The 27,243-nt window shown below is 38.1% G+C and overlaps 1 protein-coding gene across 14 annotated transcripts in view; it reads right to left on the reverse strand.

The window, feature by feature from the left end:
• The window catches only part of MLLT10 (MLLT10, histone lysine methyltransferase DOT1L cofactor), a 218,037-nt gene that overhangs the window by 9,372 nt on the left and 181,422 nt on the right, over positions 1–27,243 (reverse strand). For 13 of the 14 annotated variants that reach the window (XM_023758558.1, XM_023758567.1, XM_023758566.1 and 10 more), the window contains 7 exons: positions 18,347–18,464; positions 16,922–16,994; positions 7,077–7,231; positions 3,561–3,749; positions 3,058–3,146; positions 2,560–2,921; positions 1,393–1,489 (listed from right to left, as the gene is read on the reverse strand). In XM_023758558.1, coding sequence (XP_023614326.1) covers positions 1,393–1,489; positions 2,560–2,921; positions 3,058–3,146; positions 3,561–3,749; positions 7,077–7,231; positions 16,922–16,994; positions 18,347–18,464 — 1,083 coding nt within the window. The remainder of the gene's footprint in view (positions 1–1,392; positions 1,490–2,559; positions 2,922–3,057; positions 3,147–3,560; positions 3,750–7,076; positions 7,232–16,921; positions 16,995–18,346; positions 18,465–27,243) is intronic. The other variant, XM_023758559.1, reaches the window with a different exon arrangement.

The raw sequence follows: 27,243 nt of genomic DNA on the forward strand, positions 1-27,243 counted from the left end.
CCGCCCACCCTTCTTCCCATTCTCTCTAAAAAGGAATGGAGAAAATATTTTTGGGTGAGGATTAACAACAACAAAATTTCAGACAGTTTTCTGCCATATTTATCGCGCTATTTTAAGAAGCCAACATCTACCTAGACTGCTCCTGTTTCATTGTTGCCACCATCTCCCCTCCTAATACACACAGACTATTTTCCATAATGCAGCAGCTAAACTCATCTCATCTTTTAAAAATGTAATTATCATGTCACTATTCTGTTCAAAGCCCTCTAATTAATTATTTTAAATAATCCTGAAAGAAAAAGTGAGAATATATAAAACAAAACTCTTAAAAAAAACTTTTTAAAAATTTGGATAATTATTAAAGCTAGGTGATTAGTTTATTATACTCTCTATGGGTACATTTTAAATTTTCCATAAAGAAAGTTAAAAAAAAATCACCAATGGCTTTCCATCGCACTTAAGATAAATCTAAATTTCTTGCCACAAACAGCCAAACAAGACAGTCTTATCTCTGGACCAAAACCACCTATCTGACCTTCTTTCCTCTGCATGAGCCTCTCTCATCCTATAGCAGTGATGGCAAACCTATGACACGCGTGTCAGAGGTGACATGCGAACTCATTTTTTTGGTTGATTTTTCTTTGTTAAATGGCATTTAAATATATAAAATAAATATCAAAAATATACATCTTTGTTTTACTATGGTTGCAAATATAAAAAAATTCTATATGTGACACAGCACCAGAGTTAAGTTAGGGTTTTTCAAAATGCTGACACGCCGAGCTCAAAAGGTTCGCCATCACTGTCCTATAGTCATGCCAGCCTGTTTTCTAGTCTCGAAAACATAAACACTTGTACAGCTGAGGTCTTTTACAACTGCTACTCCCTCTACCTGGAGTATGCTTTCTCGTCTATTCCCATGTCAGAAAGTCATGCTTCTTTCAACTTCAACTTGTATTCAGATCTGTGCTCAAAAGTCACCTACACAAAAAAGCTGGACCATCCTATAAAAATGGCCCTCATGCCACTGTTCTCTATCCCTATCCTGCTTTATTTTTCTTCTCAATATTTATCACTACCAAAAAGTATATATTTATTATCCATCTCCCCTATCAGAACGAAGCTCCATGAAAATACAAAATTTTGCTCACCACGCTATCCCAGAATCTACCACAGTACCATAGCACATGTTCTAATATTTGTAAGTGAATTAATATAATGTCACTACAGGTACTGCAGATAATACCAAATGACAAAGACAAACTATTTTTATATTATGCATCCCATGTTATTTCACAAAATGTATAATCAATAAGGCACACTGAATATCTATTACAACTTAGATCACTTTCTCCTAATAAAAATCAAATATTATCAAAAGGAAGCACTTACTGGCGTGAGCTGTTGAGAATTTAACAACTGCTGAAATTGCTGTTGATGAAGAAATATTTGTCTTTGCTGGTCAGAAAGTAATCCTAGTCCTGAGGCACTGAAAAAAGATTAAAATTCTTACTTTCTACTATATACCTTTAATGTTTTTTTAAATGTAAAATGAAAGACCACTCTTTGATTTGATGTTTAATAAGTTAAGTCAAGTTTTTAATTATAACATTCTTGGAAACAATGATGTACAAATTTATTTCTGTGTGCATATGTGTGTGCACACATGTGTGAGCACGCATACAGATAAATAAGAATTCACATTGTCGAGAAATGTTTTGTTTTCCTTTTTTATTGTAAACCAAGCAGGCACTAAGTTATTTTATGGAATAGAAATTTACATGTGTTTATAACATGCACATGTAATAATTTATTCTTAATTATTCAAGAATCATTTAACCCCCACTAAGTAACACATATTTAAAACAAGAAATAATCCAAACATACTACTGAGTGATTTGACCTAACCCTTTTAAATGGTCCCAATGATCAGTAAAATTAAGCACCAATGAAGAGAGAGCCATAAAGAAGTTTACTAGTACCCACTGAAAATCCATTTAAAGTGATTTATTCCTCAAAAGTATGTTCAATAACATGATCTTAGTCTCCTTATGCTGAACAAACATTCAAATAAAATTCTAGTACAATGAAACAGAGAGTCTCACTCCCTAGATATTCAATATAAATATTTAAACCTTCATCCTATATCAAAGATTTTTTATTATAAAACTAAGGAAATTACATAGCTCAATTTTAAGAAACCAATATTCATATGTGATCTTCATTACAATATTTCTTTTCTTCAGAATTTATGATACATGAAGGCAACATACACAGGGATAAAAATTAGTATTTAAAATATACATCACAGATCAAGACTAAAATTTTCAGCACAGAATATAATGTTTTGTTACTAAAGTGGTTTAATTTTGCTTTATTCAGAGTTAAGTTTCAAAAATAAATGGCTCTCAATGTAATATACTTAGTTTAAAAGTTTGGTGGGCTTTAATTTCTTAGAGTACATCTACAAGGAGCACATAAAAATCCCAATCTAAAACATGGACAACATGGTATTAGGTTGCACTGAAAAACCTAAATATATTTAAGTAAGTTTCTCACCTGTTAGTCAGTGTAGCTGGCATTGGATGAGTTGCATTAGGTGGTACAGTTGTATGGGTGAGGGGGGTAGGGTTCTGGGATATTGTGACAGGAGTCTGAATAACCCCATTTAAAGCTCCTACAATGCCATTAATTGCCAGTTGGTTACCTGGCAAAGCTCCAATTATCCCACCCACTCCAGGCACTGTAGGAATGGTGGATGTTACAGTCTGCATTCCACTAGCCAGCGCCCCCACCGTCACACCATTGACCTGCTGAACTCCACTAACGCTTGAGCCCTGCTGAGCGGGACTCTGCCCAGCAGGAGGTGGAGTAGAAAGAGCTGATGAGCTGCTGGTGCTTTGTCCACTGGAGGTTAAGTCCTAATGGAAGAAAAAACAGAAATTTAAATTGTAAGGAACACAGAAAAACTGTTTAAGATCATTTAAAACCATTTAATGTGACATACTATTGTTTGTAAGTAAAATAAACAAATTAAACTAACCACACCAGAATTACCTGATTTAGTACAGGAAGAGAATTCTCAGGTAAAAAACTGTTTCCTAGATGAGGGCTCTTACTGCTGTTCAAGGAATCAGTAGTAGGAGCTAGAAAAATAAAAGAAAAAAATAAACCTATTTACCCTGTTAAATTACATCAGGTATAAGATTAAAGGCTTATCTAAAAGCTTATCCTGTGGCCCACATTAAAAACACTTAAAAAAATTAAGTCTTGCTCTTCCTAAGACTAGTTTAAATAATAATAATAAAAATATTTATCTCTATTGAATATCATGGCTTTCAATCAATAAAAAATCATCACACATTTAAATAAAATTTATCATTAAATTATGTGATAAAGTTGGAACAAATTCAAGTTCATCACTTAACAGGATTCCTTATGCTCTTTGAAATAACCTATCATTCCTTTTCTATATCTTCATGTAAGTTATTATTCACTTATTTAAAAGGTATTGAAAGTCTAGCCTACTTTTCATAGATACATGATAAATATTTTCATACCATTCTGTGCTGAAAATGCATGAATTTGATGAGATGGACTAGGATTTGTTGTTATTGCTGGAAAAGGCACTGAGAGCTGTGCATTCAATAACTGAAGGCGTTCCTTTTTGGCAGTTAAGTTTTTAATTTGTTCCTCTAATCTTCGATTTTCAACTTGAAGTTGGTGTAATGATTTCAGCATTCCTAAAACTAGCAAACATTTGGATAGCTTTTAACAAAGACAAGTTCACACACAAGGCTAAGTACATAAGTGTCGATAACTTTAGAAATAAGTTGAAATAGAAAAATAGAAATTCTGTAAAGCATTTCTAAATGATTGTTTTATCCCTAAATTTATATGTAGATATAAATATACTATAATGTATTTGTACAGATATAAGCATAACCAAAAAAGCACCCACCTGGTGCAGGTAATTTCCATTCTCAAAAAAAAAGACAAAAACATTTTATTTTCATCAAAATAAAAACCTAACTAAACGTCAAAGTGCCATTTTAGGCTATTTTACATTAATAGTATAAAGTGAGAAATAATCATAACAATATCCTTCAACACAATAACCACCACATGCTTTTGTTTGCCGCTTGGTTAAGTTTGCTACCAGACAGGTGAGGAACCCCCAAGCCCAGCTGCTCAGAATGCTAATGCATACATCTCCCAGCAGGGGGCAGTGTGTGCGCACCACAACCCCCACTCCCAGAGAAGGCTCATCATCTGTAAACAGGCTCAGTTTCTGTCCTTCCTCATCACCTCAAAAAAAAACTGACCTCTAGACTAACAACACAGAGTGCTACTGTTTTTTTTAATGTCTTTATTGATTAAGTTATTACATATGTGTCCTTATCCCCACATTACCTCCCATCCCCCCCACTCATCCCTCACCCTCCTGTTGTCTGTGTCCATTGGTTAGGCCTATATGCCTGCATATAAGTCCTCAGAGTGCTATTGTTATGCCACAGTGACAGACACTTTAAAAGTTCTATGTCTTAAAAAGTTGTATTTGCTTAACATGCTGCCAGGGAATAAAAAGATATAATTCTACTGGTATAAACACATATGGTCATTTCCCAAGGATTTAACTTTTAGTCCTCCTCTTCAAGATCCCACAAAGAAACTCTTAGTGCACCCAAATGAGATGCAATAAGACTAAGCAAAACCTGTTCTCCAGCTATCATTTAAAGGATTATGTCAGCATGAATTTTCTTAAAATAAGCATTTTTTTTTGTCAGGGCACCATTCATAAAAATACAATTTATGGCACTTGTCTACTAACAATAAGGAAAATAAGTATATATCTACACTAATAAAAGAGAAACATGGTAATTAGCGTACGACCGCTACCCTTCCCATTGGCTAATCAGCATATCCTTATGCAAATTAACTGTCAGCCAAGATGGCGGCCTGCAGCCAGGCACTGAAGCGAGCAGGGAGGCTTGCGTGCTTCAGTGACTTCGGACTCCAACGTTCCCCGCCTCACTTGCCGGCCTCTCAGCTGCAACTCTAAGCAACTATGTACTATGTTGCAAACAAGAAGCTAAACAAAACCCCAGAAACCAGCCGGACTGAAAGCCAGCCAGACCGCAACATTGTATCGATGTTTTCAGCAGCGAGGCCTCAGAGCTAAAGCTGGCCCAGAATAAAAAAAAAAAAAAAAAAAAGAAACAAGGAGCGGTTGGGAGCTTCAGTCACTCGCCACCCGGAAAACAGCCCTCAGCCCCTCACCCAGACTGGCCAGGCACCCCAATGGGGACCCCCACCCTGATCCAGGACACCCTTCAGGGCAAACCAGCCAGCCCCTACCCATGCACCCGGCCTCTATCCTATATAGTAAAAGGGTAATATCCTCCCGGCACCGGGATCAGCGTGACAGGGGGCAGCGCCCAAACCCCCTGATCCCCCCTGCGGCTCTGTGTGACAGGGGGCAGGGCCCCAACTCCCCAATCGGCCCTGCTCTGAGCCTGACCAGGGACTGCACCTAGGGATTGGGCCTGCCCTCTGCCACCCGGGAGCAGGCCTAAGCCAGCAGGTCATTATCTCCCGAGGGGTCCCAGACTGCGAGAGGGCACAGGCCGGGCTGGGGTACCCCCCTCACCCCCCCCCCCGAGTGCACAAATTTTTGTGCACCGGGCCTCTAGTATATATATAAAAGCCTAAGCAACCATTACAATGGAATGACTGGAATGACTGGTCGTTATGACGCACACTGACCACCAGGGGGCAGATGCTCAATGCAGGAGCTGTGCCCAGCCTGCAGACCCCAATCGCCCATGGGGCCTGCCAGCCAACCTCCTGGTCCTTCCCTCCAGCCGGCAGGCCCCTGGGCTGGGATGGGGAACCGGGGGTGGGTGGCGGCGGATGCGGCCCCTTTCCCAGGGGGGGCCAAGGGCCTGCTCCCTCCTCGGGGCCAGCGGCCAACCTCCTGGGTCCCTCCCCTCAGCTGGCAGGTCCCGATCACCTGATCGGGGTCAGGCCCCAGGCTGGGCTGAGAACCGGGGGTGGGTAGTGGTGGATGAGGGCAGCAAGGGAAGGAGGAGGCAGGGAGGCGGGGAACCTGATCGGCCCTGATTGCTGGCCAGGGCTAGGGACCCCACCCACGCACAAATTTCATGCATTTGGGCCTCTAGTGTTTTAATAAAATAAAGCAGCAAAAGTTTATATCCCAAAATATAAAAACCACCTATTCCTCATCCTGCCCCCAACTATATCCTTAACACTAGGCCACTTTTCTAGCTAACCACCACCTTTACTGTAACTTTGCTGTTTGGCATTTTTTACCTATGGTCTCCCTGCCAATACTCAAAATTGTAAAGATACTAAATATGTATATATAACATATATTATATAATTTAAAAAAGTAAATAATATGTAATATATAAAAATTATATATATTATTTACATATATAATTTAGTAATTATTCTTTCCCATACAAATTATAAAATCAAGATAGTTGGCATACTTGACTATATGCACTGTTTACAATAAATTCTCCCAAGATGAGCAACTTTTATTCAAAATTAAGCTAAGAGAAAAAATATAACTCATGTATTTTAGTAAAAGTTAAAAATTTATCAGAACAAAATACAATGAGAAACAATGTATCCCTATTATAATAATTATAAACAGTAACAATAATCAGTGAATAGATTAGAGTTTTCTATGAGTCAGGCAATGTTCTTTACATTTTTTTATGTCATTTAACCCTCAAAACTATGATATAGGTACATTATTACTCCCATTCTACAAATGGGAGACTAAAGCACACTGACATTTAAGAAAGTTACCCATGATCATACTGCTAAAGTATGTAAAGACAGGATATAAGATCATGCAGTAAAACTAGAATTTGTTCCACTAAGCCACTATATTACATTTTTCTTACCTTTTAATATAAAACATATATCATCATTTCATTGCTATTCTTGATGAAGCGTGACTTCTGCACCTATCCACCTCTCTGTTGTTTCATCCACCCATCCATCTATTCATCTTTCTTTAAAGACAAGAAAAGAATACTTACTGTCACTAGGAGTGCCCTGTTCTAATAAAAATTGCTGTCCTTCACTCCACTGCCTCTCCAAAAGCTGTTCTATGCTGGCTGCTACTGGAGGCAGATTTTCCAAACTGCTGTTGCCTGGTGGGTCATAGCGAATCTGTAAGCTGCTTACAGGGGATCTGTTGAAAACATTAATTCTCAGGTTAAACAGCAGAACCCTTCAAAGGAGAGCATTCACATTTCTCAACTTACGCTGACCTTTTTCCTGTACAAGTTTTCTAACACCAAGCAGCCTATGCTAGAACAATCAAACCATAATCTACCCTAAGATTTAGTAATTATCATTCTTCCTCCTCAAATGCAAAACCAAAGGACTAGCTGGCCATACTTGATAATTAAAAACCACTAGAAAATATAAATACACTGACAATAATATCTGAAACAGACTATACAAGAACTTATAGGTTTATAAGATAAAAGGGAAAAAGAGGATTAGAAAGATTTTAACCTAACTAGCCAGAAGAGAAAAGAGTTCCACCATTCTGCTTTAATATGCAAAATATCAGAATTATAATAATGTAGAATGTATTTTAATTTACAACCAAAAAAACCTCAATCAAGTATTAGTAAACAGATATTTTTAATAATTTTGAAGGAGCCTTTTGTTCTAAATCTAAAATACTTATTTGTAAGTATTTTCAGTATTAAGGAACATTATCAAGACCAAAGTAATTTTTATTTTACAAATTTTTCTAAAATGTCTTCTCTGCACTTCAGATGACTTAATTAACACTTCCAAAACAAGTATCTCTATATAAAAAAGGCTAATATGCAAGTGTTCCCTCGGGAGTTCGACCAGGAGTTCAATCGTTCGCTATGATGTGCAATGACCACCAGGGGGCGGCGTAGAAAAAGGAAGGCCCTGGCAGGCAGCTGGAAGGCCCCAATCACTGGCCAGGCCTAGGGACCCTACCCGTGCACGAATTTTGTGCACCGGGCCTCTAGTTACTTATATTGAGATGACTATGCAATGTACCCAATCACCTGCTTTTTTTTGTTTTAAATTAGTAAATGTGGCTATTTCTAGTTCCCAGCTCCCATATTAATGTAACACATTAATAAAGGGTTTTAGAGTGTCCAAAGTGTTTCCACATAATCATCTCATATGATTTTCTCAACAACCTAGTAAGAAGTCAAAGCCTGGCTCTATTTCTATCTGAGGAAACAAATGGCGCTTGAGTGTCCTATCCAAAGACACAAAGCTGATAAATGACAGAGTTTGGGCTACAAGGCAAGTCTTCTAACAACAAACAGTTGTTTTGCCACTGCCTTAAAATGTTTCTCTAGAAAAATATCTTTAAATAAGAAGTTAAACAAATGAGGCTTTTTATTCCATATGAAAACACCATGTGCTACATATACATACATTTGGCTATCACACTCCAAATAGATCATTATTCCAGGAAAATTTATGCTATTACATTTCAGGCTGATCTTTAAGGTATAATATAAAGTTGAAGATATATGATAAAAATAATTTTGTACCATTTATTGTGTTAAATCCCATTTAGCTAATGAAAAAAAATGACACGAAACAAAATAGCACTGAAGGATCTTAAATAATTTCTGGGTAGCTTGTACGGGATTTTAAGTTTTAAAAGGAGAACACAGAAATGCTTCCTCTACTACACATAAGAGCAAAAGCCATTAGCTTTTGTCTTTGAAAGGAAGAATAAAACAATATAGAAGTAAACACAGTATAAAATTAGAGATTAGTCAGATGTTGTTACCACTGTGTACTTCATATATACCTAGTTTCAAAGAGAGAATAGTTAATTTTCTGCAGTTAGGAAAAACAATACTACTTTTAGTTCACTCCAGAATTATATAGGATTACGGGAGCTTTGGGACACCATGAAATGTGAAACGTCTGCATCACAGGAGTGCCAGAAGAAGAAAAATCTGAGCAAGGAATAGAGAACCTGTTTGAACAAATAATGACATAAAACTTCCCTAACCTGGTTAAGGAAAAAGTCACACAATTTCAAGTAACGCAGACAGCCCCAATAAAAACGAACACAAAAAGACCCACACCAAGACTTATCATAATTATGTCCTGGCCAGTCTTGCTCAGTGGATAGAGCGTCGACCTGCGGACTGCAGGGTCCCAGGTTCGATTCCGGTCAAGGGTGCATGCCCAGGTTGTGGGCTTGATCCCCAATGGGGGTTGTGCAGGAGGCAGACAGTCACCGATTCTCTCTCATCAGTGATGTTTCTATCTCTCTCTCTCCTTCTCCCTTCCTCTCTGATATCAATAAAAATATGTTAAAAAAAAGACATATCATAATTAAAATGGAAAATGTTAAAGACATAGAAAGAATCTTCTTTTTATAATTATTATTTTTAAAAATATATCTTATTGATTTTTTGCAGAGAGGGAGAGGGATAGAGAGTCAGAAACATCGATGAGAGAGAAACATCGATCAACTGCCTCCTGCACACCTCCTACTGGGGATGTGCCTGCAACCCAGGTACATGCCCTTGACTGGAATCGAACCTGGGACCTTTAAGTCCGCAGGCCGACACTCTATCCACTGAGCCAAACCAGTTAGGGCCAGAAAGAATCTTAAAGGCTGCAAGAGAAAGAAAGTGACCTACAAGGGAACTCCCATTAGAATGTCAGCAGATTTCTCAACAGAAACACATCAGGCCAGAAGGTTGTGGCATGAAGTATACAAAGTAATGAAGAACAAGGAACTAAATCCAAGACTACTATATTGAGCAAGGCTATCATTCAAAATTGAAGGTGAATAAAGAGCTTCGCAGACAAAAAAAAAGGCTAAAGGAGTTTATTACCACCAAACTAGTACTGCAAGAAATGCTAAAGGCGCTGTTGTAAAAAAAAGAAATAGGGAAAGAGAGAGGAACACAGACATAAAGAATAAGAATGGCAACAAACAAGTACCTATCAATAATAACCTTAAATGTAAATGGCTTAAATGTTCCAAACAAAAGACATAGGGTAGCTGTATGGATATGAAAACATGACCCAAATATATGCTGTCTACAAGAGACTCGCTTAGGATGAAAGTGAAGAAATGGGAAAAAATTTTCCATACAAATAGAAAAGAAAAAAAAGTTGGTGAATCAATACTCATATCTGATAAAACAGACTTCAAAATGAAGGCCATAACAAGAGATAATGAAGGCCACTACATAATACAAAAGGGGTTGAATCAACAAGAGTATATATATAGCCCTGGTTAACATATATGCATCCAATATAGGAACACCCAAATATATAAAACTAGAGGCCTGGTGTACAAAATTCGTGCATGGGTAGGGTCTCCAGGCCTGACCAGCGATCAGGGCTGATCTGTGGGGCAACCAGCGGGGTGATCAGGGTCCCCACTGGCACCTACCTTGGCTCGCCGACCCCCCCCCCCCCCACTGCTGCCACCAGTCGCCTCCCTCTGCGGGGCAACCGGTGGAGCGATCGGGGGTGGGGGTGGGGGGCCCCTGCTGGCACCCGCCTTGGCTGGTGGCCTAGCACCGCCTGCTTGCCGGCCCCGCCCACTGCTGCCACCGCCAGTTGGGGGCTGGGGGCAGCTCCTGTGTTGAGCATCTGCGCCCTGGTGGTCAGTGCGCGTCATAGCGACCGGTTGTTCTGCTGGTTGTTCCGCCATTCGGTCGATTTGCATATCAGAGTTTTATTATATAGGATACTTCTGGAAGACCGTAAGGGAGAGATTTACAACAATACTATCATAGTAGGGGATTTTAAAAAAACATATATTTTTATTGGTTTCAGGGAGGAAGGGAGAGGGGGAGAGAGAGAGAGAGATAGAAACATCAATGGTGAGAGAGAATCATTGACTGGCTACTTCCTGCACGCTCCCCATTGGGGATCGAGCCCGCAGCCTGGCATGTGCCCTTGACCAGAATTGAACCCGGGACCCTTCAGTCTGCAGGCTGACGCTCTATCCACCAAGCCAAACCAGCCAGGGCCATAATAGGGGATTTTAACACCCCACTGACATCACTGGATAGATCTTCCAGACAAAAAATTAACAAGGAAACAGTGACTCTAAATGACACACTAAGTCACATGGACTTAATCGACATTTACAGAACATTTCATCCCTAAACTGCAGAATATACATTCTTTTTAAGTGCATATGGAAAATTCTCAAAAATTGACATGTTAGGACACAAAACAAGTCTCCACAAGTTCAAGAAGACTGAAATCATATCAAGCATCTTCTTGTTTCACAATGGCATGAAATTAGAAATCAACTACAGTAAAAACTCAAAAATATTCAAACACATAGAGGCTAAATAGCATGTTATTAAATGAATGGGTTACCAATGAGATCAAGAAAAAAATAAAACACTTCCTGGAAAAAAATGAAAATGAAGACACAACAACCCCAAATCTCTGGGACACAGCAAAAGCAGTCCTGAGAGGGAAGTTAATAAGCCTACCACAAAAAAACAATAAAAATTAATAATATACTATTTAACCCTACAACTTGAAGAATTAGAAAGAGAAGAATAAAAGCCCAGGGTAAGTGGAAGAAAGAAAATAATAAAGATCAGAGTGGAAATAAATGACACAGAGACTAAAAATAATACAAAAGATCAATGAAACCAAGAGCTGGTTCTTTGAAAAGATAAACCAGATTGATGAACCTTTAGCCAAACTCATCAAGAAACAAAAAGACCCAAATAATTAGAAATAAAAGCGGTGAAGTAACAACTGACATCACAGAAATAGAAAGGATTGTAAGAAAATATTATGAGCAACTATATGCCAACAAGCTGGACAATGTGGATGAAATGGAAAAATTCCTAGAATAATACAATCTTCCAAAACTAAATCAGGAAGAATCATAAAACCTGAATAGGCCAATTACAACTGATAAAATAGAAGCAGTAGTAAAAAAACCTGGCCAGGACAGCTTCATAGGGAAGTTTTACCAAACCTTCAAAGAATAACTAACACGTATCCTCCCCAAACTATTCCAAAAAATCCAAGAGGAAGGAACACGTCCAAGCTCTTTCTATGAGGCCAACATTATACTAATTCTAAAACTAGATAAAGACACTACAAAGAAAGAGAATTACAGTAACATCCCTGACGAACTTAGATGCTAAAATCCTCAACAAAATATTAGCAAATCAGATCCAGCAATATATTGAAAAGATCATACATCATGACCAGTGGGATTTATTCCAGGGATGCAAAGCTGGTACAATATTAACAAATCACTAAATGTGATACATCACATAACAAATTGAAAGACAAAAATCACACGATCATATCAATAGATGCAGAAAAAGCATTCAACAAAATCAAACACCCATTTTTAAAAATATATTTTTTTATTGATTTCAGAGAGAAAGGGAAAGGGAGAGACAGATAGAAAAATCAATGATGAAAGAGAATCATTGATCGGCTGCTTCCTACATGCCCCCCACTGAGGATCGAGCCTGCAACCCAGGCATGTGCCCCTGACCGGAATCGAACCTGGAACCCTTCAGTCTGCAGTCCACTGAGCCAAACCAGCTAGGGCCCAGCACCCATTTTTGATAAAAACTCTCAGCAAAGTGGGAACAGAGGGTTCGTACCTCAACATAATAAAGGCCATATATGAAAAACCTACAGGAGGATGTAAAATTGTCATTATCCACAGAGGACATGATATTGTATACAGAAAACCCTAAAGACTCCACCAAGAAAGTACAAGATTTAATAAATGAATTCAGCAATGTAGCACGATAGAAAAATAACACCCCGAAATTTATGGCATTTAAAAAAAATCCTCACCTGAGGATACTTTCCCATTGATTTTTAGAGAGATTGAAAGGAAGGGGAAGAAACAACGAGAGAAAAACATAGATCTGAGAGAATCACATGCACCCTGACTAGGGCCGGGGATCAAACCGGGGACCCTTCATTTTGCGGGCTGATGCTCTATCCATTGAATCAAACTGGCTAGGACTCAATGGCATTTTTATTATTTTTTAAAAATATATATATATTTTATTGTTTTTTTACAGAGAGGAAGGGAGAGGGATAGAAATGAGAGAGAAACATCGATCAGCTGCCTCCTGCACACTCCCCACTGGGAATGCGCCCGCAACCAAGGTACATGCTCTTGATTGGAATCAAACCTGGGCCCCTTCAGAGCCAAACCGGTTAGGGCCAATGGCATTTTTATACACCAATAATGAACTCTCAGAAAGAGAAACTAAACAAACAATCCCTTTACCATTGTAACAAAGAAATTAAGATACTTAAACTTAACCAAGGAGGTAAAATACCTATATTTAGAAAACTACAGAATGTTGAAAAAAAGAGACAGAAGAGATAAGCAAGTGGAAGAATATACCATGCTCATGGATGGGTAGAATTAGCATCATTAAAATGTCCATACTACCCAAAGCAATATATAGATTCATTTCAATCCCTATTAAAACACCAATGGTATAGCCCAGCTGGCATGGCCCAGTGGTTGAGGGTCGACCTATGAACCATGAGGTCACGGTTCAATTCCTGATCGGGCAAATGCCTAGGTTGTAGGCTCGATCCCTAGTGTGGGGCATGCAGAGGCAGCTGATCAATGATTCTCTCTCATCACTGATCTCTCTCTCTCTCTCCCTCCCTCTCTGAAATCAATAAAAAAAATGTATATATATTTTTAAATGGTATATTTCACAGATCTAGGACAAATACTCCAAAAATTTATATGGAACCAAAAAAGACACCAAATAGCTGCAACAATTTTGAGAAAGAAGAACAAGGTTGGAGAGATCATAATACCGGATATCAAGCTATACTGTAAAGCTACTGTAATCAAAACAGCGTGGTACTGGCACAAGAACAGGAATATAGATCATTGGAACAGAACAGAGAACCCAAAAATCAACACAAGCCATTATATTCAGTTAATATTTGATAAAGGAGGCAAGAGGGTACAACGAAGTAAAGATAGTCTCTTCAATAAATGGTGTTAGGATAATTGGACAGGTATATGCAAAAACATGAAACTAGACCACCAACTTACACCATACACAAAAATAAACTAAAAATGGATAAAAGATTTAAATGTAAGTCGTGAAACTATAAAAATCCTAGAAGAAAACGTAGGCAGCAAAATATCAAACATCCCTTGTAGCAGAATTTTCCCTGATAAAATGTCTATAGCAAGAGAAAGAAAGGGGAAATAAACAAATAGGACTACAGCAAAATAAAAAGTTTGGCAGGGCAAAAGTAAGCATCATCAAAATGAAAAGGGAATCCTCTGTATAGGGGAACATATGTGCCAATGATACATCTGATAAGGTGTTAATTTCCAAACATACAAAGTACTCATACAAATCAACAAAAGGAAGACAAATAATACAATTTAAAAATGGGCAGAGAACCTAAATAGACACTTCTCAAAAGAGGACATACAAATGCCCAAGAGACATATGATAAAAAGCTCAACATCACTAATCATCAGAAAAATGCAAATTAAGATGATGACAATGAGGTACCACTTCACACCTGCCAGCAAAAAGGCTTCCATCAATAAATCAACAAACAACAAGTGCTGATGAGGATGTGGAAAAAAAGGAAACCTAGTACACTGCTGGTGGGAATGCAAACTGGTACAAACACTTTCCTCAAATGTGGACTTTTCTCAAAAAATTAAAAATGGGATTGCCATTTGACCCAGTAATCCCACTGCTAGGAATATAGCCTAAGAAGCCTGAAACACCAATCAGAAAGAATATATGCACCCTTATGTTCATAACAGCATTATTTATAATAGCTAAGACCTGGAAACAGCCCAGGTACCCATTTGTAGATGAGTGGATAAAAAAGCTGTGGTACATTTATACAATGGAATACTATGCAGCTATAAAAAAGAAGGATCTCTTACCCTGTGAGACAGCATGGAAGAAACTGGAAAGTATTATGCTAACCGAAATAAGCAATGTAGAGAAAGACAAATATCACATGATCTCACTTATACGTGGACTCTACTGAATAGAATAAACTGGCAAACAAAATAAATCCAGAGACATGAAAGCATGCAACAGATTGATGATTCTCAGAGGGAAGAGGTGAAGGGATTAACCAAAGAACTTATATGCATATATGCAAAATCCATGGACACAGTCAATAGTGTGGTGAAGGCCTGAGAAGGGAAGGAAGTGAGAAGAAAGGGGACAATGGAGTGGAAAAAGGGGACATCTATAACACTTTCAACAATAAAGATAAATTTTAAAAAGAAAGGAATTATGTAGAATAAAAGGCACTGCTAGGATATACTACCACCTAAAAAATAGCAAAATTTGCCCTGACTGGTTTGGCTCAGTGGATAAAGCGTCGGCCTGTGGACTCAAGGGTCCCGGGTTCGATTCCAGCCAAGGGCATGTACTTTGGTTGCGGGCACATCCCCAGTGGGGAGTGTGCAGGAGGCAGCTGATCGATGTTTCTCTCTCATCGATGTTTCCAACTCTCTATCCCTCTCCCTTCCTCTCTGTAAAAAATCAATAAAATATATTAAAAGAATAAAATAAAAATAAAAAATAGCAAAATTAGAGGTTACTGTACTAATCTCTTTAATGACAAATATGTTTCTTAACAGAACTTCCCTGGTGATATCAGCAATACAGTAACACTGATACTCATGGCAGCTATCACATAGAAATTTTAATTTTTTTTTTTAAATCCTCAACTGAGGATATCTTTCCATTGATTTTCAGAGAGAATAGAAGGGAGAGAGGAAAGGAGAGACAGAGAGAAACATCAACATGAGAGAGACACATTGATTGGTTGGTTGCCTCCCCAACTGGGGCAGGGCATTGATCCTGCAACTGAGGTTCATGCCTTTGACCAGAAATCGAAACTGAGACCCTTCGGTCCATGGACTGGCACTCTAACCACTGAGCCAACCCAACCAGGGCTAATAATTTTAATTTTTAACAGAATTTTTAAAAATTCCCATAGTTGAACATTTTTAGTTTGCCATGGTTGAAAAAAGCTTCTAGAATGGGCTTTTTTCTCCTTCTGCTCTCCATTCTCACCCAGTCTAATTCCATACTTGAGGCAGAACTTACAAAATTAGAGAACAGAGAGAAAACAAACCAGGAGAAGGTGTAGAAGGTGAAAGTGGAATAAAATTAGTAAAACACAGACACAACATTTCCTACTACTATTCTCCCCATTGAGAGAGAAGATTTGGGGCACTTAGATTGTGCTAAGAGAAATTCAATCCTTCAGTACAACTCTGGTTAAGAGTGTCCTAATAAATGGTCCCTGAATTCTTCCATATAATATCTAAAACAATTTCAAAAAATAATGTAACACATTTGCTATACTTTGATTCAAACAATTCTAAGAACTAGAGGGATTTCAGAGATGAACAACAAGAACTTCATTTACTAAATTAGGAACTAAAGACTAAAGGTTTAAGCAAATTGCCCACAACAGAACTAAAACTGGAAGCCAAAGTTGAAAGCCTTGACTCTGCAGCTGTAAGAGATTTGAAGACTATTTTATGAGCAAAAAGAATTACCCAAATTAATATGTTAATAGTATCAGCAGCTAAATATATAAATAATAAAAACAAGAGATTTCAAATTGATTGGAAATTTAAAAGAATTATAGCTTTAAAAAAGCTTAGAAAACTGTGTTTAAATTAATATTCAAATTAATTCAGAATCATTTTTCTTGACTGTCCAGACATGCTTTTTATCTTCAGAGTGCTTTTATAGCCTCACAAATGTACACTCTGCTGATATGAGATAAAGAAGTTTCCAATCTCAAAATGTTTCTTTTGCCTATACTTTGCAGTGTAAATAATGCTTACCTTGGTGAGAGACTTCCTCGGGGTGAGCTTCCTCTGCCAACAAGGCTGCGGCTATTGTCTCCAAGATCCTGATCTGCAGTGTAAATATTTCATAGCTGATAAAGTGACTCTCTAGATAAGAGGTTTTAATCTCTTGCCCTGATTTTTCCCTAAAACATACATAAAACCTTTACCCCTATCTTTGTAGTTACTATGAAAATAAAAGATTTAGTATGTTGCTAGTTTAGAATTGCTGAACTGTGGCATGTAAGGCGTTGTCTGTACACGTTTCTGTGGGTGTAGAAGGCCATGGATTATGTTCTGTTCTTTCATTCCTTTCAATTTTACAGCACAGAAGTGTGGTTTGCATTTGCAGTACCCTCCCCTCAGCCACTTTTAATTTCTACGGTTAAAGTAATGAATCACAGCGGTGGACAGGTAATCTGCATGCTTATCACAGCAAATCCTTACACTTTTTTAACACTTTGCAACCCAAGAGAAGTAATAAAATACATAATGTATTACATAGAGCCACACACCAAGATTAAAATTATATATATATGTATTAATTACATGGAACCTCACACCAAGAATAAAGTTAAATATAACGTTAAATATCCAAATTGACAAAAATAAGTAGGAACACAGAATTCTGTATTTAAAAGGAAAAATTTAATTTCTTCAAAATATTCCTGAGGTAACAGAATATCTCTGCTTGAAAAGTAACTTGTATTTCCTAGTTAGTTGCTTAAAAAATCACCCTATCTGGCCTCTTTCAAGGTTGTCCTCCCCTTATTCTGAGTCAGGTAACCTTTGACCCTTAAAGGGTAAAGACATGACTGATCCATTCTTGGTGAACTGCTAAACCCATTCCCTTCCCCCAAACAGGCATGACTACTTGGACATGTCAACAAATCCTTAAGGATGGAATGAAACAAAGCAAATCCAGAACTCATTAAAATAGTACAAGAGGCAAATGCTAAAAAAAGGCAACTGGTAAAAATTCAAAGGATTACTAAACACTGTAGAAATTCTCTAACAGGATTTTTTTAAAACCAAGTTTGTGCAATGCAATTTCATGAATTATGCAAATAAAGGTTTAGGCTATTCACCGAAAAGCCCAGTGTTACGTTACTTTCATTGAATAGAACTGAGAACTGAACACATCAATCACAGAAGTCACATGAGACATTGTTGCATTCCTGCCTGCTGATGCCTCTGCTTAAACATTTACATTTCAGAGAGTGAAAAAGGCACATAACTATTTTGCAGCACAGCATACTATTTACTTCCAACTGTGATTCTTCTGGTAAAGGGGAAAAAAAAAGGCATAATTCTATATTAAGCATACCTTTAGACTTTTCAAATAAAATAAGCCATTGAAGGGAAAATTTCATTGGGTAAAAGGGATAGAATTTTAGAGTTTAAAAATTCTTGAAAACTTACCTGTTTGAGTGTTTTCAGACTGAGCTATAAGAGCTGCCATTGAAGAATTTGGATTTAATCTATTGCCATACATATGAGATGGTGCCTGACTAAGAGAAGATCCAGATAGGGCATTTGCCTAAATAAAAAGAATTACAAAGATAAGTGAATTATATTTGAAAATATCTTAATACTTTTCCTCCTGATAGACCCAATAACTATTTTCTCCAACCTACGAATATAAACAAAAATTCATAACTATCTGAAAAGCAAATTTCATTCTCACTTGTTTTACCATTACAACATTTCAGTTTTTGAAGTTACATAACTCCATTTTTTTTTTTTAAAAAAAGGACCAGAACATTCAAAGTTAACTATTCCCGCTTTAATTTCCAAGTATGTAGTCAGTATCAAAACCCAGTGGGGCATGGTAACCACGTGAACATATGACTATTTAATCTTACTAAACCACTGTAAAATAAGGGCAGGTAGACAACAGATGTCTAACATGCTTTTTAGTCTCTTACATCATAGGATGCTAAGGAGGTCAAAACGTCCAACATCTATTTTTAGTATTTTAACTCCACAGAGCCTTATTTCCATTTACTGTCATTAGTAAAACCTGCACACTATTTTGTTACTTTCTATATTGATAGACTTGGAAGCCTGCTGCTTTTTCTGTTTTGTTTTTATTTTAAAAGGAAGCAAACGGGCATTACAAGTATGTTTTCTATACAATGCAAGGCTCAACGAATCACAGCTTTGCTCTGACCCCATATAAGGCACTGTCTTTTTGGCAGGAAGCCAGCTCTACTAACTGAAGAGCTGGTCCAAAGTTTGTGATTCATTCATGTTGCTAACCACAATTCTGAAGGCCTCTACTGGGACTTGTGCCAAACAAGCAAAAATGAACCCTTAAACAGATGAAGCTAAGGAGGCTGGCCAAAGTCTTATGTAATCCACTGTAATAAAAATGCCTTCTTTGATGTGAACAGTTTCTCCCACTTTCCAAGAATATTATAACCTTAAAATACCGCATTTTGGAAGCAAATCTCTTGTACACAAAATACTGTTATATTCACAGAAGGCTATTACTAGCCTGAAATACTCTTCAGATTTAACAGAACCACAAAATTTAAAGTACACTTCATATTCTTTTTCATGAATGAAATCAAACTTAAGTTTTTATAAAATGAAATCACTGTATAGTTATTTCAGAACAAAATTCTGAAAAATAATTTCAAAGAATTGAAGCACATCTAATATAAAGTAGTTGAGTAACAGCAGAACAAAAGATGTGGGACATTTTGACATGTATAACTAACTACACACAAGAGACCAAGACGACATAGTAGTTATAAAAAGCAAAATCTTACAGAGAATAAACAATGTTTCTGGAAAGACTCAGACTCTGACATTATATCTGGCCTCTAGACAACTTATTAATCAAGAAAATTTGACTTTAAATTCATAGTCTTCTTGATGCAGAATCATGCCTGTCCTTGCTTTCCATTGTTTCAAAGGGTATATTTCACAGTTCATACTTTAATGTCTAAGATCAATTGGTCAATTTCTGAGTTTCTTTTTTCCTCTTATTAAAGATATGTATACAAAGCCAGTAAGTTTGTACTGTAAAGTCCTATTTAACCATCAATTAGCTTTAGTAAAAGGTAAGTCATAATTTTAACCTGATGATCATACTAGATACTTGTCATGTATTTAGTGTTATATACATAAAATATACAATTCATAAATAAAAATATAGTGAGATTTTTTTTCTTGCCTCCCCAGAAGTCAAATACTTGGGAATCTTGGCTACTTATCAAATAACTTAGAAAAATAAAAATCCGAACAAACAGAAAGACCAGATGTTACCAGCGACATGTGTTAAAATCTCAGGTACCTTATACTTAAAAATGCCTTTCACTGAGCCAATTTATTCTTACTCTAGACATAATTCCAAAAAGATCAACTAAGCATAAAAAAAGATTAGAAGTGGAAAATTAATTAGACAGAGGAAGAAAAAGTAATATCTTGAGACAGTTTGTTGGCAGCAAGAAGTAACAGCTGACAGCAAAAGAGGAGAGAGAAAAATATGAGCAAGAATAAACATTTTAGAGTTCTGGTGGGGTGGTGCTCAAAGAACATGGATATCTAGATGCCTTAGTACTGCATCTTAGCTTTAAAAAACACACGTTTCTATTGATGAGAGAGAGAGGAAGGAAGGACAGAGAGGTAGAAACATCAATGAGACAGAAATATTGACTGGGTGCCTCCTGTACATCCCCTATTGGGTATCGAGCACGTAACCCAGGCATATGCTCTGACAGGAATTGAACCAGTGACTTCTTGGTTCATGGATCAATGCTCAACCACTGAGCCACACTGGCCAGGCTACACCTTAGCGTTTTGATTCTCCATTTTCATGCAGTCATCTTTTGACTGAATCAGAACTAATATGATACCAGTTGGATTGCTTTTTTTAGTTACAATTATCAGTTTTATGAGCTGCCTTAGTCTCTTGGTAAGAACCAAAAGATCCTGCCTGGCTGGTGTGGCTCAGTGGTTGAGCTTTGACCTAAGCACCAGAAAGTCGCTGGGCTGATATCCGGTCGGGACACTTGCCAGGTTGTGGGCTCGATCCTCAACAGGGGGTGTGCAGGAGGCAGCCGATTGATGTTGATCTTTCTCTCTCATCGATGTTTCTATCTCTCTTCCTCTCCTTCCCTCTATTTCTAAAAAAAAAAAAAAAAATCAATAAAAATATATTTAAAAAAAGAAAGAATCAAAAGATCCTACTCTAATCAGAAATACATCCTTTTTTCAGGAAGGGTTCCTTCTATCAAGGGCTTTATATTTACATTAGCTTCAAATTTCTTGATGTAGTCTCCAAATTATCTTAGTTTGCATATCACACACTAGATTCACTATACTAAAAATTCAAAATGCAAAGTAGTACAACAGCATAATAACTGATCTGCATAATGACTATTATCAGGAAAAGGGTAAGTCATCTTTAACATAATTCCAAAGCAGAAAAGTATATATTTAATAAAGATGGCAGGCAAAAGTAAATTAATACTAATAATAAACTAAAATGGGCCCTGACTGGTTTGGCTCAATGGATAGAGCGTCGGCCTGTGGACTGAAGGGCATGTACCTTGGTTGCGGGCACATCCCCAGGAGGGGGTGTGCAGGAGGCAGCTGATTGATGTTTCTCTCTCATCGATGTTTCTAACTCTCTATCCCTCTCCCTTCCTCTCTGTAAAAAAATCAATAAAATATATATATATATATATAAAAAACTAAAATGGGAATGCATTCTTTATTATCCTAAATGACCAATTTCCCAAATTTTCTGAATGGGCAAAAATTATCTGGTAGTAGTTGTTTTTAAATTATTGCATTTATCTAAATGAGAAACTTTCAAAAGAGATAAAAAATAAGTTATTAATTTTACCAGGTAGAGTTTTGTGGTGTATTCAAACATCTAAACCACTCTACATTAAAACTCAATTCATTAACATAATATCATGTTAAGCAGATAACATGAGTCACCAAAGACTCCACAAATGTCTGACACTGTTTAGTCACTACTTCTGAAATGACGTTTATTTAGAACTAGAGGCATGTAATTGTTTCATTACATGCATAATGCCTGGCAATGTGTAGACTCAAAAATCTTTGTTATCATTAATAAGTGAAATCACTAAGATTCAGGGGGGATAGAAGGATGTCCATGTGAACCTAAAGAAACAGTGGTTATGAAACATAAAGAGCACTGAAAGCTTTTATATAAAAGAAATCTGGAACAAGGAATAAAGGAAACAATGTGCACACATTTCACAGCATACTTTGGACATGGACTTTAAACAGTACATGGAAAGCAAATTACTAATGTATCATAGGTCTCCTTCAGAAAACCTGGTATAAAGACTGGAAATTCTTTAACTGTAGGAATATTCTTCACTTCTGGGGGGGAAAAAAAGCCTCTCCTCCCAGTTTTCTTTGTCTACATTTGTTTTTTTAATATTTGATCAAGACATGAATATAATAAATGTTCTCCTCTTTAACTATACTATGAGAACAACAAAATGTAAGTACCAGGTCAAGCAACTGAGGACTGAGGCCAATTTTAGGGTACACAAGAGAGGATCATACTAAACAGGAGAGTGTGAGTCCCACCAAAGAGGGTTGACCATTACTCAGGTACAGCCCATGGTTGACATGTAGAAATGATGGTTCATAGTTACCAACTTTTCTAATTTTTAATTTTAAATACTGACAGGAAATTTAAATTTAAAAAATACACATATGAAAACATATGTTACCACAAAAATTCATACATGAATGTTCATAGAGGCATTATTCCTAATAGCTAAAAAATGGAAATAAATCAAATGTCTATTAGTTCATAAATGGATTAACAAAATGTGTGGGGTTTTTTTTTTTTAAAAAAGATGGGCAATTCTTTATAAAGGGAAGTACCTACCTTATGACATGTCAATTTTATCTTGCCCAAGTAAGGAAAATGGCTATGTGGACAGATATCCTCCTTGGATCTACTGGCACTATAAGAATATGAGTTGTTAACATTGAGTGAAGGGTATCCATGATATATGTGAAATCTACACTGTACTGTTTTTGCAACTTTTCTATACATCTAAAATTTTTTCAAAATAAGAAGTTAAAACAAAAAGATATTGACTAAAAGCAAACTAGGTACTTGACTTTACAGTGTCCCACTGAAATCAAGTCATCTCAAAATGTGAAAGTAGGTGTTAAATTAGTTCAAAGATAAAAATATTTTATAGAATTATAAATTCATATTGCCATAATAAACTTTTGCTTTAACTTCTAATATATGTTATCTTAGAGAAGTTTTTTTGTTCTCTCCCCAAGATTAATAGTTGAAAGGAACCACTTCCATTCAAGATGTTATATTGCTCTTACTCTAACAACACTTTTGTAAAAGCATAATTATTTTACAAGATAGAGCCAAGGACAAGCAGAGTAAGAATAAGCTGAACAATTACTGAGATAAGGCTAAGTTATTTTGAAACAAAATATGTTTAGGTGCCCGAATCAAAGAATAGCCTTAGCAAAGTTCTAACTTACTATGTTAAACATCTAAAAGATATGTGAGTCTACCAAGGCAGTGTTCAAACTCAAAGCAAATCAAAGAAATTTACTGTTTTCTAAGTAGACTTGACATATTAAAATATTAATAGGATGAAAATTACATTTCAGCTTGAAATGTCCCTGTTAATAGTTTACCTCTTATATGAAACTAGAGGACTGGTGCATGAAATTCGTGCACGGGTAGGGTCCCTAGGCCTAGCTGGCAATCAGTGGGGAGATCGGGACCCCCACTTGCCCCTTCCTTGGCCTGGCGCTGGCTGCTCCCCAGCCCCGCACCCTGCTGCCATCGTCATTCGCTGGGGCGACTAGAGGGGTGATCGGGGCTGGCAGTGCCTCCACTACCACCTGCTGCCAGCGCTGCGTTGCCAACACCCGCCATGTTCCGTGCCGCCCGCTGGTAGTCAGCACACATCCAACTCCCAGTCGCTTGAACTCCTGCTCTGGGGGCAATTTGCATATTAGCATTTTATTATATAGGACTAGAGGCCCGGTGCACAAAAATTTGTGCACTGGCTGGGGGGGGGGGGTGTCCCTCAGCCCCACTTGTGCCCTCTCACAGACTGGGACCCCTCAGGAGATAACGACCTGCTGGCTTAGGCCCGCTCCTGGGTAGCAGAGGGCAGGCCCAATCCCTAGGTGCAGCCCCTGGTCGGGCTCAGAGCAGGGCCGATTGGGGAGTTGGGGCGCCGCCCCGTTACGCAGAGTAGGGCCAATAGGGGAGTTGGGGCACCACCCCCTGTCACACACAGAGCAGGGCCGATCAGGGGGTTGGGGCACCGCCCCCTGTCACACTCAGGGCAGGGCTGATGGGGAGGTTGCGGCTCCACCCCGTCACACACAGAGCGGAGCCCATGGGGAGATTGGGGCGCCGCACCCTATCACACACAGAGCAGGGCCGATCAGGCGGTTGGGGAGCTCCCCCCTATCAGGCAAAGAACAGGCCGATCAGGGGGTTGGGGCACCTTCCCCTGTCATGAACAGAGCAGGGCAGATAGGGAAGTTGTGGCCCCACCCCCTGTCACACACAGAGCCACAGGGCGATCAGGGGGTTTGGGCGCTGCCCCCTGTCACACTGATCCAGGGGCCAGGAGGCCTCGAGGCTCCGCTGATCCCGGTGCTGGGAGGCCTCGCGGCTCCACTGATCCCGGTGCTGGGAGGCTCCGCTGATCCCGGTGCCAGGAGGCCTCGCGGCTCCGCTGATCCCGGGTTCGGGAGGCCTCACGGCTCCGCTGATCCCAGTGCTGGGAGGTATATTACCCTTTTACTATATAGGATAGAGGCCTGATGCATGGGTGGGGGCCGGCTGGTTTGCCCTGAAGGGTGTCCTTGATCAGGGTGGGGGTCCCGCTTGGGTGCCTGGCCAGCCTGGGTGAAGGGCTGAGGGCTGTTTTCAGGCTGGCGGGTGACTGAAGCTCCCAACCTCTCCTTTTTTTCTTTTTTTTTTATTCTGGGATTTATTTACCTTCTATGGCTGTCACTGGAACTGAGAGCCGGCTTTAGCTCTGAGGCTCGGCTCCAGCTCTGAGACCTCGGCTGCTGAAAGCAGGTATCTGGTTTGTTTGGCTTCTATAATTGAAACTCTGTTCCAACTCCAGTTCAGCCGGCTGGCTGAAAGCATGGGGATTGTTTTGCTTCTATATTTGCAACATTGTTTCTTATACTGCAAGCTCAGAGCCCAGCAGCGGCAGGCGGGGAACCTTGGCTTCCTCCTTCACTGGAGCAAGCAAGCCTGTTTGCTTCAGCTGCCTGGCTGCCGGCCGCCATCTTGGTTGGCAGTTAATTTGCATATCGCCGTGATTAGCTAATGGGAAGCGTGTCGGAGGTACGGTTAATTACCATGTTTGTCTATTATTAGATAGGATGTCTACTTGTGACTACAGAGAAATTTTAAAAGAGCTCTCATAGAGTAAAGTAACTACCAAATTCCTAGGAACTCGGCTCATTCTAAAGGAGTTAGTTGTGGAGGGAAAAAGTCAGGCTAAGTCTACTCAATTATGTGAATATCAGACTTAAAAGTGGGTACTGTTTTGGTAATTTATTTTCCCCTCTAATGTTGGTAACAGCAGAAAAATAGGAAATGAAGAAAATTTAGGTTGGAAACAATAGTACCTATAGCAAAAATTTCACATTTAGAAAGTATCATGGCAATACATCATCTAGAGGTGGATATGAAACTTCAAACTTCAAAAGGTTATAGCAAGCATTTTTTAAATGCATAACTAACTTGTCAATACATGTTAAAATCAAACAATTCAAACAAGTAGCTTTTCCTTCAAGCTCTCCAACCCTAGACACATGATTTAAAAATACATTCTTCCAAAATTCTTCAAACTCACTAAACTTTTTAAAAAATTGAATACTTTTTAAAAAATTCCTATTTTACATATACTATTAGAAGGAAAACCTATTTATTATCACTGTATCTGCCATAAACTAGGCTGTCTCACTTGGGGCAAGGTACTTAACCTCTCTATCATCAATCTATAAAAATGGAGATAACAGTACCTATGCTCATAAAAATATTGTGAGAATTAGCTGAGTGGATATATGTAAAAGGCTTAACAGAATGCTTAGCACATGCTATACAAATTTTAGCTTGTATTTAAAATATTGTTTTCATAAATTATTATGCTTCCATCTTTGCCATTAACTTTGTTAGAGAATATAATCTAGCAATTATATTCTGATTAACATGGCTATACTTCCAAGACTGAAACGTATCTGCCTAAGAAAAATCAGCAGCTATGTCTCATTATGCAATGATATCTTAAATTATATACAGGGGTGGGCAAAAGTAGGTTTACAGTTGTGAGTATGTGAAAGTTTATTCTTATAATTATTTATTATTGTATTATTTATTATTATTATCCTACTTTTGCCCACCCCTGTATAATAGCATAGCAATATTACAAATACAATGTAAGGACACAAATATTTTAATGATAATTTATATATTTTTTCAATTTGTAAACACATTTTGACTAGAAAAGCTTCCAGGAAAAATTGGGCAACACTGGAAAGCTTCATATATTCAATTCAAACTGCACTATGAAACGTATTCTGGTAACAGCCCCCATTTCTATGTCAGCTCTACCACTAAGGCTTTAATACTGAGCATGTGATGAGAGATGAAACCAAGTGTGAACAACTTTCAGGTCCAATGAGTAAGCTGACTGTTAAAGCTGTCAGGTTCAATTGCATCATTCCACGTTATTCAATGCCCCAAACTGCTCCCTAATTGTTAGGAGCTTAACGTATTCAAAACCATTGTTTAGGCTAATGCTGAAATGCCCTACAATTGAGTTTCTAATAAAGTAGTGGGAGGGATCAAACTATAGTTAAATCACCACTGAACTCATGACTGGACAACAGGACTATATAGACTAGCCAACCAATTCTAAGGTGTTTCCTAATTGGTTAATATCTAATTAATATATCACCTATCTTCTGGGGGAAAATTAAGTCCCTAGTACTACAGTGGTTACTGAAATAACCTAAGAACTGGGAAAGACCTTAGTTAACAGCTGAACCTAAAATGGGTAAAATTGCCCGGACAGAGCTGCTTAGTGGTAGAGCATCGACCCATGAATGAATCAGGAGATCACCGGTTGATTCCTGGTCAGTTCATATCCCCGGGTTGTGGGCTCAATCCCCAGCACAGGACGTGCAGGAGGCAGCCAATGATTTTTTTTTTCTCAGCATTGATGTCTCTATCTCTCCCTTCCTTTCTCTGAAATCAATAAAAACACATTTTTAAAAAATAAAATGGGCAAAAT

Source organism: Myotis lucifugus, unplaced genomic scaffold, assembly GCF_000147115.1.
Source record: "Myotis lucifugus unplaced genomic scaffold, Myoluc2.0 scaffold_132, whole genome shotgun sequence".
In the NCBI taxonomy this organism is placed as follows: domain Eukaryota; kingdom Metazoa; phylum Chordata; class Mammalia; order Chiroptera; family Vespertilionidae; genus Myotis; species Myotis lucifugus.